Raw genomic sequence first — 14,166 nt, 5'->3', positions numbered from 1 at the left:
ACCTGTTTTAAGGAGCCTTTCAGAGTTAGAAACATATATGCCATATAGCCTGGTATCAGCACCATAGAAGACAAAGCCATGAACCAGCCAACCCCTTGGCCCCATTTTGGGAAAACGTAACTTCCCATTGTGAGTGGAGTCATTTGGACAGCACTGAAGATAAATACTCCCTGCAAAATACAGCAGAAAAGGAGATTTGGATGAGATTTCCAGAGTGATCTGTATTTAAGAGTTTTTCTGGATTGACTTGAACCTCAAGCCTGCATTTACATCCAGGCAAGGAGAAATGGGTTCCTTTGGTCCCTGGTGGTGGCCACCAGGCACTGGCTTGTAGATCGGGCCTGCAGTCAGTCTTCTGGATGGAGGTTGCAGAAAATAGGCAAACGTCAGCCCACTGCACTGACCGGTTCCCCGCGAGCTTATCTCTAGTGGGGGAATGTGGAAATAATGGAACAGTAATTTTGAAACTGTGAAGTCATTTGTTTGCTTGTTTCCACTAGCTTTCTTACTGGAATAATAGTACCAGTACAGCTTTACTCTACTGGTCAGCAACAGACTCTTAGAGGCTCTGAATAAGCAATGAAATGTTCTTTAAAGCCACACTGTGCACTGACCCCTCGAATATCATCACCTAAAAGTGCTTGGTGCAGAGGCTTTGATATTTTTGAGATCGTCTGAACAAACTCGTAATGGAAAATGAGGCCAGTCAGAATGGAATCGGTGGTTCAGTAAGCGGCTACAGATCTACGTGTATAACAGACCGTATCCTATGACATTCAAAAACCACTTTGAATTTTTCAATAACAAGAGACGAGGAGACAGCTTCCCAAGAAGCTTCTTACCAAAACTAATCATCATGTTTCGAGTTAACACTGTATTTTCACATACATAACCTGCATCTCAGATTATCCAGGTATGCTGGTACGGGGAATCCACTGGTACTAGCAGAGTCCTCAGATAACCTGCACAAAATCAGAGGGAAGGGGCTATTGGGAAAGATGGGGGTCCTGGGGAAAAAAATACCTGCATATGCATGTATACTGTACCATTGATCTGCAGCACTTGGGTTGCTTTTGTGTTGTTTTCAGACAGATGACCTGCAAACATGGTATTTTTTCCTTTGAGTTCCCAAGGGAGACTCCTATCCTGGCCTGTTTCAAATGTCTAAAACGAACTGTACCAGGGGGACCTGCTAAACTGGCCAGCAAAGCAAGCAGCTCATTGTGATCCCAGGTTTGGGCCTTGTGCAGAACACGTTCCCAGAGAGGCAGATTTTATTAGCACATCAACACCACCTCTGAACTTGCACTGGACAAGAAATTCTGCTGAAGACTTTACAAGACAGAAGAAATCTGGTAAATTTTACATACAATGTTGGTCATCTTCCTACTATACCATTAAAATAAACAAAATGCACTCTTTCATGCCTTCTTGAACACTTGTTTTCAGAAAAATGAAAAGACCTCTTCACCTGGGTAGAGATGAATCAAGGAACCCTCAATATAAGCACATATCTGTGCCTCTCTTTAGTGCCCTTTTTTGCTTTTCTATGGCCGCCTATATGGGAATATCACTGAGCGAGAAGTATTGTGTCATGTGTAAACAGTGTCTACTTGATCACAGGTTTTATGTGTAGTAAATTTACATTTCTTTGCTTATTATTGCAAAATGTACTGCATGAGCTTAACTGGATAAAGTCTAGAATGAGGAAAAGACTGTACTATGGTTTCCGGTGTACAAAATCCTTGCAAGGTTTGCCAGGAAAAAACAGGAGCAACATAGTATAAACTGGGTAATATATGCCGCAGAATCCCATGAAAGAAGAACATCATCTTATAAACCTAGTCTGTTACTGGAGTAGTGCCTGTGACAGTTTACAAAATGAATGTGTTCTTGTGTATATGGAAAACTTTGGAGGGATTGTCAAATTTTATATAAGAATACAAGAAATGGAGAATACAAGAAATGGTCAAAATTTGCTTCTTACAGTTTCCTATGTCTGCCAATGAAACTCTTGACTAGTTACCATTTCCTGAGGACTAAAACAAATCTTGAAATTGTGCAAGGCTTCTTTCTTTTGGTCACAGGCTTCCTCTAACAACACTGGGTTTTGCCTATTGCCTTCAATGGAATTGCTCAAATCCTTAAAAAAAGGAATGGGGTCAGAGTTAACATGAACCTGCGGGGGTGGAAATGACAATGCTGTCACACATAGGCCACCTCGTTCACCTCCTTTAAATCATATAATAAAAGTTTGTTCCTTACCGCCACAATGATAGGAGTGAAAAACGACCAGCAGAGTTTCCACCAGATGCAGGGTCTGTATCCCACCATCTCTTGGATGTTGTCATAAAATCTATTAACACCTAAATATTGAAATAAGAAAAAGCATAGAATATATTAGATAACTGATTCAAATGAAAGCTCAGTGGTTTTGAAAGACACTGTCATAAATGAGGAGGTGTATTTGGAAGCTCTATACAGACCCCGACATAACTTTTCACTTATCTGCATAGGAAAGAAATGTGCAAACTCAGAAGCACCAAGAAGCATTTTTCTCATTCCTCCGCATCATAATTAATTAATTAGTGACAGCAAACTTATTCCCATGCAAAGGCTAAGGAAGTGTCCTGGTTTCAGTTTTGATAGAGTTAATTTTCTTCCTAGTAGCTGGTACTGTGCTGTGTTTTGGATTGATGATGACAATAATGATGATAACACACAAGTTTTAGTTGTTGCGAGGCAGCATTTACACTGAGTCAAGGACTTTTCAGCTTCTCATCTCACATCACCAGTGAGCAGGCTGGGGGGCACAAGAAGCTGGGAGGGGGCACAGCCGGGACAGCTGACCCTGCCTGACTCAAGAGCTGCTCCATACCACAGGACATCATGGTCAGCGTGTAAACTGGAGGGAAAGCTGCCTGAGGCCACCGCTTGGGAACTGGCTGGGCATCGGTCGGCCAGTAGCGAGCAATTGTGTTGTGCATCACTTGTTTTGTATATTTTATTATTATTATTAACCTTCCTTTTCTGTCCCGTTAAACTGTCTTTACCTCAACCCACAAATTTTACTTTTTTTGTTCCCCCAGTTCCCTCCTGCATCCCACTGGGGTGGTGTGGGGAGTGAGCAAGCGGCTGTGTGGTGATAACCGCCTTCCGGGTTAAACCACGACAGTAAGTCTGTACCATCTGAAGGTCAGATGTGACAAATGCCCTTGGTTAATTTCAACTCCAAGTCTTATTAGTATGAGAGATTTAGAATAACAGTTTACATATTAAATTGAAAAACCACGCAAAACATCCTAGAGTTAACCAGCTTGACTCTGCGTGTGTATGTGCACACCATATACATGCAGAATTGCATACAAAATCAAAGAGTAGCCCTTCTGCTGCTGCTCTTACCTCCTAGCACTCGATCATCTTCTAAAAGGTACAACTATCTGACTATTTAGACCTTTGATTTCTTTGTTATTTAGCTGGTGTATTTTTCCATTTGCATTTGCTGGATTCATATTCAGTATCTCTCCTCTATAAAATACTGTTCCAGCCTCTTAAGCCCATTAAAAGACAGCAGAAAGACTCCAGTTATCTAGCTTGGACTCAATTTTGTTAAAAGCTGAAGTACCTCAGTAATCATGGGAGTAGGTTTTTGGACTAGCTAACGGAGAACTAAGCTCAAATGTACAAATACTCTGTAAGAATATGATACATATTCATTAATCTTTATACCCAGAACTTGCCAGTCCAGACTTCTGGATATTTTAGGCCAATTATGTTAGATAAAACTGAGCAAGAAGCCTGGCTCTCACTGGCTATGACTGCAAGATCCTAGAGTGACAGAGTAATTTCTGGAAACGAAACATTCCAAAGTCCAAAAGACCTAAGTCATGATGCTGAGAACAGCAGTACCTACCACCTCTGAAGATCCAGGCCTTTCCAAGGAATGGGACGGGAAAAAAAAAAAAAAAAAGAGGGAGATGTCACCTATTTAGTATTCCTGAAACGCTTAGCACCTAATGACTTCCAGCGTTATACAGGGGGTGCTTTAAAGAGGCAGAAGCACCTTCCAGAAGCCAACTTTGAGCCCTCGGTGGAAATAGTATGCATATAAACGAAGGCCAAGTTCAGTTTCACCCTCAGTGTGTGCACACACAAAAGAAAAAAAAAATCAGTAAATGAAGTATCCTTACGATGTGCAAAACTTACAGGAAAAATAGAAACATATTGTTTACCGTAGCACCAGGATATCGAGATGCACTCAAAGAATACAAGGAACAAAAGACTCATTCCACTGGCAGAGTAGTAGTCAAAAAGCTTAAACACATAGATTCCACCCTAAAACATAAAAGAAGTGTTAAAACAAATAGTAAGGACTCGAATTTCAAGACAGATTAAAATCTAAGCTAGAAAGTAACAGTGGTGAATAGGTTAGGGACATATTAATGTAAATTAATTAAAGTTAAGTAGTCTTACAATGCTTGAGGTCAATACTGACAAAAATTAGATTACTGCTAGATTTCAATTAACCAGTTTAATTTCACTTTATTCCTTTTTGTTCAATACTTTAATCATTTCCCTAAAATCGTTCCCCAGCTAGGAGACCACAGGAAGCCCTGGAGAACACCCCTGGACACCACTTCTTGGCCTGTAAGACAGACTGTAGCCATGTGTAGGTTCCTGCCACCCGAACCATGAAGCAGGACAAACTGCACACACGGCAAACAGGCATTTTACTCTTGTAAGTTAAAGTCTGCTTCCTGAAGTCTGCAGATAGTGTTGATGACAGATCCCTGCCACTTCAATGGCTGGCAGTGATTCCTGGTTGGAGCAGGGGAAGGGAGAAATAAAATGGATGCTGTATGTCAGACGTTCCTCTACAGAACATACCTGAGTAATGTTGGACAGCCCTATCAGATAGGAAACAATGCATACAACAGCAATGAAGAGTTCTCTTCGATTGCGCAATAACTTCGGAAATTCATCCACCAAAGCTGTTATGAATCCTTCCACAGTGCAGAACTGCAAGTCAAGTTAGAAACAAAATACAACGCAATGCAATACAACAGCAGGATTACATTTAGAGGAGGAGTTTTCAATAGCACCCATCACTGGCCTACACTGCATCCGTTAAATGATAAATGAAAATTCGCATGACTTCAGTGGAAGCAGTGCTTCTGAATATACTTGTTTCTGTCTAAAAAGATCTGTGCATGAAGGCTTCCAGCTAGAAAAACTCTCAAGATTCCAAACTATGAACTATAGCATGGGCTTTATGAACATAAAGTGCTCGTTCTTGTGATAGAAAAAGATACACATACAGCTGAAGGCTCTGACCCCTAGATCCTTCAAAACCTTACACTTCTCCTTTCTGTGATGTACTCACGTACGTGAAAGCCAATAGACACAGAAGTCTAATCAGATTGATGCTTTGGGGTGAAGGTTAAAGACACAAGATAGATTCTCATATGTAATAATCAAATAATTTTTGTATCCCCAGAAAAGTTTGTTGCTGATTATGTGGTCCTCCAAATGGAAAGCATGGCCATACTTCAGATTTTTTCTGTATTTATATATTCAAATTAAATGTTATCGTTATGGTGGCTGAAACAATGAAAAAGAGAAGGTATGTAAAGTACTAATTTCTAGCAGTGCAATCAGAATTTAACCAATAGTTACAGTTCCTATAAATTCTAGTGTATGAAATGTTTCACTGATAGACAGAAAATTAAGAAAGCATGACAGCCTGTAGATGTATATTCTTTTTAATAATATTAGACTACCTTCCTCAGCTGTTAGTTGCCTAGAGACAAGTTCTTTCAAGAATATTTTTGACCCAATTAATTTCACAGTAGTTTCCCCTCAGACTAAGCAATAGGTTTTAATGTCAAGCCTGAAGCTTATTGGAAACCAAAGAAATGGAAAACATGCATTTCCGGCTTCCTTGCATGTTGCAAGATAAAATGCCCTCTTGGTCTTTTTGTATTTTGGTTCACAAGCTGAAGTCAACTCGTATTTGTAAAAAATGATGGATCTTTGCTACTGAAAGACTAGTACAGTATTAAGCTAGCAATTCTTATATTTTTTTACATGCTATGAAGACTGCGCAAATAACTGTAAGGTGCTGGCTTGACAGCTGTAACTATTTGCAAGCAGATTAACACATCTGCCTATGACTGGTCAAACATGAATGACCAAACATTTCAGCAGGCAGAAGGGACTTCCCTGAAGAAGTCCTCAAGGTATGCTTTGCAAAATAAGACAGAGTGCTTTCTTTAGTGCTTACAATATAGTTGCTATCTGTATTAAAATTATTATTGATCAATGAATGCTTTTTTGGATACAGTCCTTTCTAACATCTAAAGTGCTTTTTCTTGTTCTGTGTGTTTTCTTGTTCATTTTGAAATAAACAGTTTTTAAGTGATTGCATGATGTGATTATTTAATTATGTAATCTAGACGGTAACTCCGGAGAATATCTTTCTTGGATTTGCAGAACCTCTAGGTTGTGCCTTCCCATTAATTTCCAGTTGCCAGATACCATCTATAACTCTTAGCTAAGGCCTGAACTAATAAAGATTTGATCCTTACCATTAGGGAGTGATTTCAGAACACAGTAAGATGGTGAATGTCCTCAGGAACAAGCCTACTGCCTCCTGAATTTGCTCCTGACGTTTGTATGTTTAGAATGGAAAGTGTGCTGCAACTTTTTACTCCATGTGTTGAATTCTGAAGTTGCCTTTCAAAAATATTTGTGGCATCTAAATATTGTAAAACGTATCCCAGTGTCTCCTACATCGATGAACATTGCAGAGGTATTTTTAATATTGTGATCAAAGAGTTAAGATTTCAAAGAAAGTTCCTTTTGTCTGCAGAATAAATTTTCTGCACATTTTGTATATGCTTCCAACAGTTTGTGAAAAAGCAAAAGTGTCTTAGTATCAGTTTTTTACTATTCCAGACTCCTTGTTTTTTCCTCTCCTTAGTACCTCCTATTATTTATCTGATTATTCCAGAAAGCATTCCGCTCCACTAACAGCTGGCAGTGCAGAATGCACAGAGAGAGGCCAACCTTGTATCATGCAGTTGCAGAAAATTTACCTTCATCGTTAATTTTTACACGTTTTACCTGACTGTCAATTCCGAGCATAAGCAACATGGAGAAGAACAGTATTGCCCACAAAGGAGAAATTGGTAATTGTGTCACTGCTTCTGGATAAGCTAGAAATGCCAGTCCAGGGCCTGGTAGGAGAAACAGGAGAGAAAATGTCAATGTGATTGATTGGGTGTTGTAATTATCTGCTCCTGTTGCTGTGTAGGTTTTAGGTTCACTTGAATGACTCAACCATGGGTGCAGCATCTGACCAGGGATTTCAGCCTAATCGCTGTTCACTGACCAAGAGCTCAGTGCATTTATCTTGCTTTTAAAACTAACCAACCAAAACGATGACAAAAAAAACCCCAAACAAAACCAAGCAAGCAAGCAAAATACTAGATGCAGTTCAGAAGCTGCTCCTGAGAGACCCCTTTATGTAGCAAAGAGAGGGAACGTTATCCTCGGCCAGGGTTACATCTCCAGGTACCCATCAGCTTTCTCTCCCTCTCAAGTAGTTACTGATAGCTGTAATCTGCTGCGCACCAAGTCATTCAGAAGAGAAACAAAGACAGCTCAGAAATGGAGAAGGCACTTCCCAGCATTTATAGTATTCCTATTTGCTATTCTATTCCATTAATTATCTTAAAATACACATTTTAATAAACTATGTAGTTGTGAACAGCGAAACCTTTTCATCTGTGTTCCTACTAACTGCTGATGGGGGCAGAGTGCTAGAAGGAGACTATAAATTTTTACTAAAAGAAGAGGAGCTCGTTTTGTTGTCATAGCATATCTGGAAGTCAGCTGATGTCAGGTTAAGAGGGAAACTTGTAGCAAACTAAGTACTCACAGGAATAAAATGAGTATGCCCAACCTAAGAGGGGGTGGGGGTGGGTGGGTATCTGAATTTTCAGTTTTCATTAAAAGTAAGTGTGTCTGTGACAACTGGTTGGACATACGTAGTTTTCAAACCAGTGAAGTTTTAACGTTAGACCCCTGAATCGTCAAAGTAAACGCAATGCAGCTTTTCAAACAATTACTTGCTAGCAATACCAGATATGATCAGAATGCCTTCCAAATGCCAGCAGTAAAAGCAAAATAAACTTAAGATAAACATGTTTTTAATTTCACTCTGTTATACATTCCACCAAAATGCAGCTACAACTTTTAATATTGTTTGTTTTCGAAAGCTGCATAAAAGATCACAAAACAACACGTCCCATGGTACTAAAATAAAGCATCAGGTTCTGAGCTTGCTAGGAGAAATGGAAGCCCTTAATTAAAAGGTCAAATTTCCAAATAGCCTTTGCAATTAGTGGCCACAGGAGATCATGTGCATCTTTCAGAAGTCCATTATCTTAGGTGCCTTAAAATGTATTTAGGAGCTTATGATATAAAAATTTTGTTCTGTTTGCAGATGTCATCTTTATATATAGTTATATCTATGTCAAAGACATAAATCCAAGGAGCTTATTTCACACACCACTGACTTTCCAGAGCATTTTTGGATAACCGTGCACGCCATCATAATTTTTTTCTTAATTTCTTTCTATGTGTAGTTTATTGAAGGTTATTTTTAGGGCTTAAATTCTGTACTTCTCTAATGAAGGAAATATTTCATCAATGGGATATGTTTACTAGTATAGTAAGACGTATTTTGTCCACCAGTGACTTCCAACCAAGCCTTCAGTTATCAGATCCCTCCCTGTGGCCAGAACTGCTAAATGAGTGTCTGGTACACCAGCTGGGTTAGGGAAACCATCTGCTCTGCTACTTTAAGCTTTTTCATCTGGAAGAAAGACAAGCAACTGCAAACAATAGCAGAATTCTTCCATGGACATCTTACTGCCCTAAGTAAAATGACTTTGATAATAAAGGGTCCCCTAAATTTGGCTGATAGCCGTAGGTCTGAACAGGTGAGAAATGGAGCTGCCTCAAAGGGTTTAACCTCAAGAAACAGTAAAGGCAATTTTAAAACCTAACTGAATTTGAAAATGGTGGTGCCAAAACCGTAATAACCACCATTGCTCCTTTCAGTTTGCTTTTAAGAATTTCAGTAGCAAGAGGCTCATAATCTGATGTCACAGCTAAGCACTGAAGCACCACACTGTGCTGCCACCTCTTGTAAAGGCATCCCCTGGCAGCTGTGTTCATCAGTAGTCACTGCGCCAGCCCGAGGTGAGGCTCTGGCTGACCACTCCGCACACCAGAGGTTTGAGAGCACGAGGCGGGCAGGCAGACCTTCTGCTCGACAGGAAATGATTTCGCTGCTGCTGCCTTGAGAGGTTTGAAACAATGCTCGCCCTTTCGCAATCAGTAACAGGGAGGTGAGGAATGTTTTGAGGGAGGGATTTTGTACAGTTACATGACACAGCTGGATACAACGTACAAATGAAAAATAACTGATGCCACTGAACAACTCAGAGAAAAATATATTGGATACCTGATGCTGCAACATCTGCAATAGGCCTCTTTGTGACATTAGCCATGAATCCAACAATGGAGAAGATGACAAAGCCAGCAAACATGCTTGTGCATGAGTTTATGCAGCACACTATGATGGAGTCCCTGAAATAAAGGTAAGGTGCTTTTTAAGCAGTAGGTAAAGCAATGCTACTATTCATCAGCATATTAACCTTTTTTCCTGTGGAAAGGTTTCATGATTTAGGATTCCACAGTTTGGGTTCCATTTCACTCTGGACAAGTCACACTGTCTCTCCTATTAGTGTAAATGCAGTTATACATCTCATTCCTAGTTAGATTTAACAATATTCAGATAAGAGACTACACTTTTATTTCAATGATACAGTAGACAGAAAGAATCCAGCTCCAGCTGAGACAGGAAAGTGCCATTGTAATATGTGCAGTCATCTGCTTACCTGTAAACATTGTTGTGGAAAGGGTTGTAACTCCCAAGGGCAATCAGTGAACCAAGACCCAAACCATAGGAGAAGAAAATCTGTGTAGCAGCATCCAGCCAAACCTGATTGCAGGAAATAATTTTTTTTAAAATCTGTTTCTGCACTTGAAGAGCAGGTCATATGTCTGAAAGGTGAACGGTTAGTAGTGAAACTTTTGTTTACAATGGTGGAATATTTACCTCAGAGTCTGAAAGCTTACTGAAGTTGGGAGTTATATAGAATAAAATGCCTTCCTTTGCTCCAGGCAGTGTTACACCACGGAAGAACAAGATAAGCAGCATAACATAGGGATAAGTAGCAGAGAAATATACCACCTGATGTGAAGAAACAAGACATTGTAAGTGTCGAAGGAAGAATGATCTGTGCTTATTAACACTTCAGAAAATATCTGCTCCCTAAAAATACTGTAGCAGCAATTGAGGCTGACTTTTAAAACTGAAGCAGTTATCAATGGAAAAGCTTGGTGTGGAAAGGGGAGTGCCCACTGCAGAGTTCCCTAAACACCATGTCTACAAGGCAGGTGGCTGTTGGGGATTTTCCTGAAGGTGGAATATACTGGACTAGGATATTTTTGCACAAGGGGCTCATGCTTTTCTTTTTTTGTATTCAACAAGGGGAGCTCCCAAAAGCACAAGGTTCATGGCACCAGTACCCTGCTTGTAGAACAACATCTGTTAGTTTATTTCTCCATCTCTCAGACACCTGGTCATGTATTTTTCACACTCTCTCCTCATCTGTGTAATGATATACAGGGTCCTACTCTCTTGCCTTTTCAAAAGCCCTCGAAAAAAAGACACTATCAAGTCAGATTCCAAAGAAACAAAGCCAGCCCTCCTTTTGCCACCTTCTTTGCAGACAGGAGAACTGAAATGGTTTGGTCTGAGCTCAGCTAGGTTGTGTTCAACATGCAGCTTGAAGTGGGGGTCACAGTTACAACCCTCTTGTCAAAAGTTAACAATTCATTCTTTCAGTATGAAAAAAAACCTAGTCCTCTACAGCAGACCTGAGGTCTTACAACCCAAGCCTTCAGTTGCCACCAAGCCTCATGGCTGCAGCTTTTCGCTTCCCTAAGGTTTCTCCCTCTCTCCAATGTGGCAGGAAAAGGTATATGCCAATGTCGGATGCTGCTGCTCTCATTCCTGGAGAAAGGTCTGTCAATAATATAATTTCTGCTAGTTTGTTAGTAAATTCCATTTTGCACTCAGAAACCAGCCAGACTCCAAGAAGTACAGCATGCAAGTGTGACTGTGGAAAGAACCACCTGCGGCTTTCATTCAGTACAAGGAAAGGAGGGGGTAGCTCTTCCATGAAGTACAGCTTCAACACTTATATATCTGAGCCCAGCAAGAGCTGTGCAATAAATGCATGCTTCTCACTGAAGCCAAAACACTGCATCCTCTCTCTGTCGCTATCCAGACTAGCTAGAATATTCATCCCAGGGACAAGCAGACATATTTTTAGGTCACTTTATACCTGGCAAAGCCAAGAAGTCTATTAAGTGAACATATCATCTAAGACTGTGGTCAGATCTAGCTACACAGCAATCAGCCCTTTGAAAAACACGGCGCTGTATCAATTCAAGAAAGATAGAAATTAAGTACTTCACAGAGCTTTTCCAGCAAAACTATCCCCAGTGCTTCTTACCTCAAGAATTTTCAGAATATTTGAGTAAAATGGGAATTTTTAATTGAAAAGTATTCACAGTACTTTTTAATCTTACCTTTCCAGTCCAGCCTACCCCCTTCCAGATACAAAAATACACCAGAATCCAGGCAATTGCTAGAGTAATTGCTAGCGGCCATCGGATTTGCCCTGGTTTTTCCAATCCATCAGTCATCTGGTGCATGTTGCGTCTAGAATAAGCCAAGAGAATGGTGTATTTGGCAACTAATTCAGAAGATAGCATATGAATGATAACAAGTTGATCCTTACATATGCATAGGAATGATATAGAGAAAAAATTATCAGCTTACTCCCAGAATTCGACCACAGCACTTGTCATGTTGGTGGTGTTTGCTAAGGTATAATTGGAGAAGCAGTGGTCAGTGTTCCATGGGTTCTCACAGTGTTTCCAAGGAAGAGTCTATTTAAGAAAGAGAGAGAAACCTATACAGTAAAATACTTTAAAAGTAAGCATTACCTTAGATATATCTCTCTCTACTAGAAATGACAGTTGAGTGGAGAACTAATAGACTTTGAGTTCTGCACTGCACTGATATCCCTGGGGTGCATGTCTGCCACATAAGTTATTTAACTTCATATCAACTGTGTGAATCAGATGTGAAAATATTTCTTCCTTTCTTTAATAAATCATCCCAAATGCTTTGGAATCTGATACGCCTCTCAGCATGTGAGAATATATTGAGTGCTACAAGAAACAAGGGCAGCAGAAAGGACCTCCTGGAGGTCTTGTTACTTCTTGTTGCACTAGAGGTAATAAAGGTGTGATGGTTATTGATCAGAGATTTCCATTTTCCCCTCACATCAGGGGACAATTAGAAAAGTGTAAACCTTCTATTTTCTACATGAGTTTTCTACGTGTGTTCATTACATTAAGTTATCTTTCAAGAAGTTCTGAGAAGCAGAGGTTGTTTCAACATGATATCCATTAGAACAAATCTCATTTAGATACAACTCAAATATTCTTCTGATGGCCAATCTTGGAAAATCCTCTCACAGAAAATGTTGTATCAGGATACTGCATATTTTACATACAAGGATAAGAGGCTTCAAGGGAATTAGAAGTCAATATTCATCTAATATGGGCCAGTGCACCACTTCCAGGCTGACTGACCTTTCACATCAATAACATATCTCACGATAACAAAAAAAGAAATGGTCATGTCACTCCCAGATAGTAATTAATGCAAAGCTGGTCAAGGGGTAATTCTTGAAAGCCCAGAAAAAGCAAGCATGAACAAAATTTGTGGAAGAGACAATTGAACAATAATGCATTAATTACTGAGACTTATGTAAGAATGCTTCCTCAGATGGCCAAACCCCACAAATCAGACAACATGTACTCAGCCGATGAATCACCCTTGAGGGGGGGAAAATGCAGCTAAAAATAAAGTTAGAAGGAAAGAAAACAAACGAAAATAGCAACAATGAATGGAAGTTCAGAGCTAATCAAGTCACAGACCTTTCCATTCCATGGAGATTTTATTTAATAAACCCCTCCACCATTGAAACATATTGCAATGATACTATTTCCCCAAGAACTAACATTTGTGTGGCTGCTGTAGAGGAAAAAAAATAATCAGTTATACACTAGAATTTTTCTCAGGGGACTGTAGGCTCAAAGGCAAAGGGGTACTAGTAACTGCTGTTAGCATTGCCAGGGCGAGGAGTCTGAAGCCTGAGCACGACTTGCTAAGCAAAGAAGCAAGCAGGCATGCTTGCAATTAAAGGGCAGAGACAATCAATAAGTGAAACTAAAAGGGTGCAGATGAAAGAGCTGTGGCTCTAAAGATTAAGATGAGGAAATTTAAACAAATGGTTAACAAAGAGAAGCCTGTGGCTCCAAAATAACCTATGACTATGTTTTGCCACTGGCATTCCTGGAATGGAATATTTTCCTCATAGTTTTCTATTCTACATTAAGGAATGTAGAGAAATTTCTTGTGGAGAAAAAAAATCTAAAAACACGTTTTTACCAAATAGTTTTCCTTTAGTAAGGAATGGCTTACCCTACTAATTTCTATGCATTTTGTGTCAAACTCACACCTTTACAGTGAGACAGATTCATCAACCATCTATATGTCACTTTGCTTTACATCCAACAAACAATTCCAACACCCCCCCCCCCCCAACACACACACTTACAGTGGTAAAGGAATTATACAGGTAGTATATGGCCCATGAAATAATCACAATGTAGTAAATATTTAGCCAAAAGGAAAGGACTGCAGCAGCTAGTCCCACACCTGTAAAAAAAAAAAAAATAAAAAGAATCAAAAGAAGGTAACTTTTAGTAACATTTGTACAAGTGTCAAATGAAGAGCTGCAGTTCAGAAGGACAAATACAACATAGGGGGCAGATACCATTTACTAAATTTTGTAGAAGCTAAGTGAAAATTTTAGAAGTACCATTATAAAGAGGTCATTAATTTGGGTGATAGTTCAGTCATCCATAAATTTAATCTCAGTGTCC

General features: G+C 39.6%; 1 protein-coding gene across 2 annotated transcripts in view; it reads right to left on the bottom strand.

The window, feature by feature from the left end:
• SLC6A1 (solute carrier family 6 member 1) overlaps nt 1-14,166 on the bottom strand; it is a 63,514-nt gene that overhangs the window by 6,852 nt on the left and 42,496 nt on the right. For both annotated transcript variants that reach the window (XM_080386166.1, XM_080386167.1), the window contains 11 exons: nt 13,839-13,939; nt 11,987-12,096; nt 11,734-11,866; nt 10,193-10,327; nt 9,972-10,075; nt 9,536-9,660; nt 7,126-7,238; nt 4,888-5,019; nt 4,233-4,335; nt 2,266-2,366; nt 3-170 (listed from right to left, as the gene is read on the bottom strand). In XM_080386166.1, the coding sequence (XP_080242292.1) occupies nt 3-170; nt 2,266-2,366; nt 4,233-4,335; nt 4,888-5,019; nt 7,126-7,238; nt 9,536-9,660; nt 9,972-10,075; nt 10,193-10,327; nt 11,734-11,866; nt 11,987-12,096; nt 13,839-13,939 (1,325 nt within the window). The remainder of the gene's footprint in view (nt 1-2; nt 171-2,265; nt 2,367-4,232; nt 4,336-4,887; nt 5,020-7,125; nt 7,239-9,535; nt 9,661-9,971; nt 10,076-10,192; nt 10,328-11,733; nt 11,867-11,986; nt 12,097-13,838; nt 13,940-14,166) is intronic.

The sequence above is a fragment of the Falco punctatus genome, assembly GCF_963210335.1.
Source record: "Falco punctatus genome assembly, chromosome: 4".
NCBI lineage: Eukaryota > Metazoa > Chordata > Aves > Falconiformes > Falconidae > Falco > Falco punctatus.
Note: the sequence above shows the minus strand (reverse complement) of the source record. Positions and strands in the feature narration are given on the sequence as shown.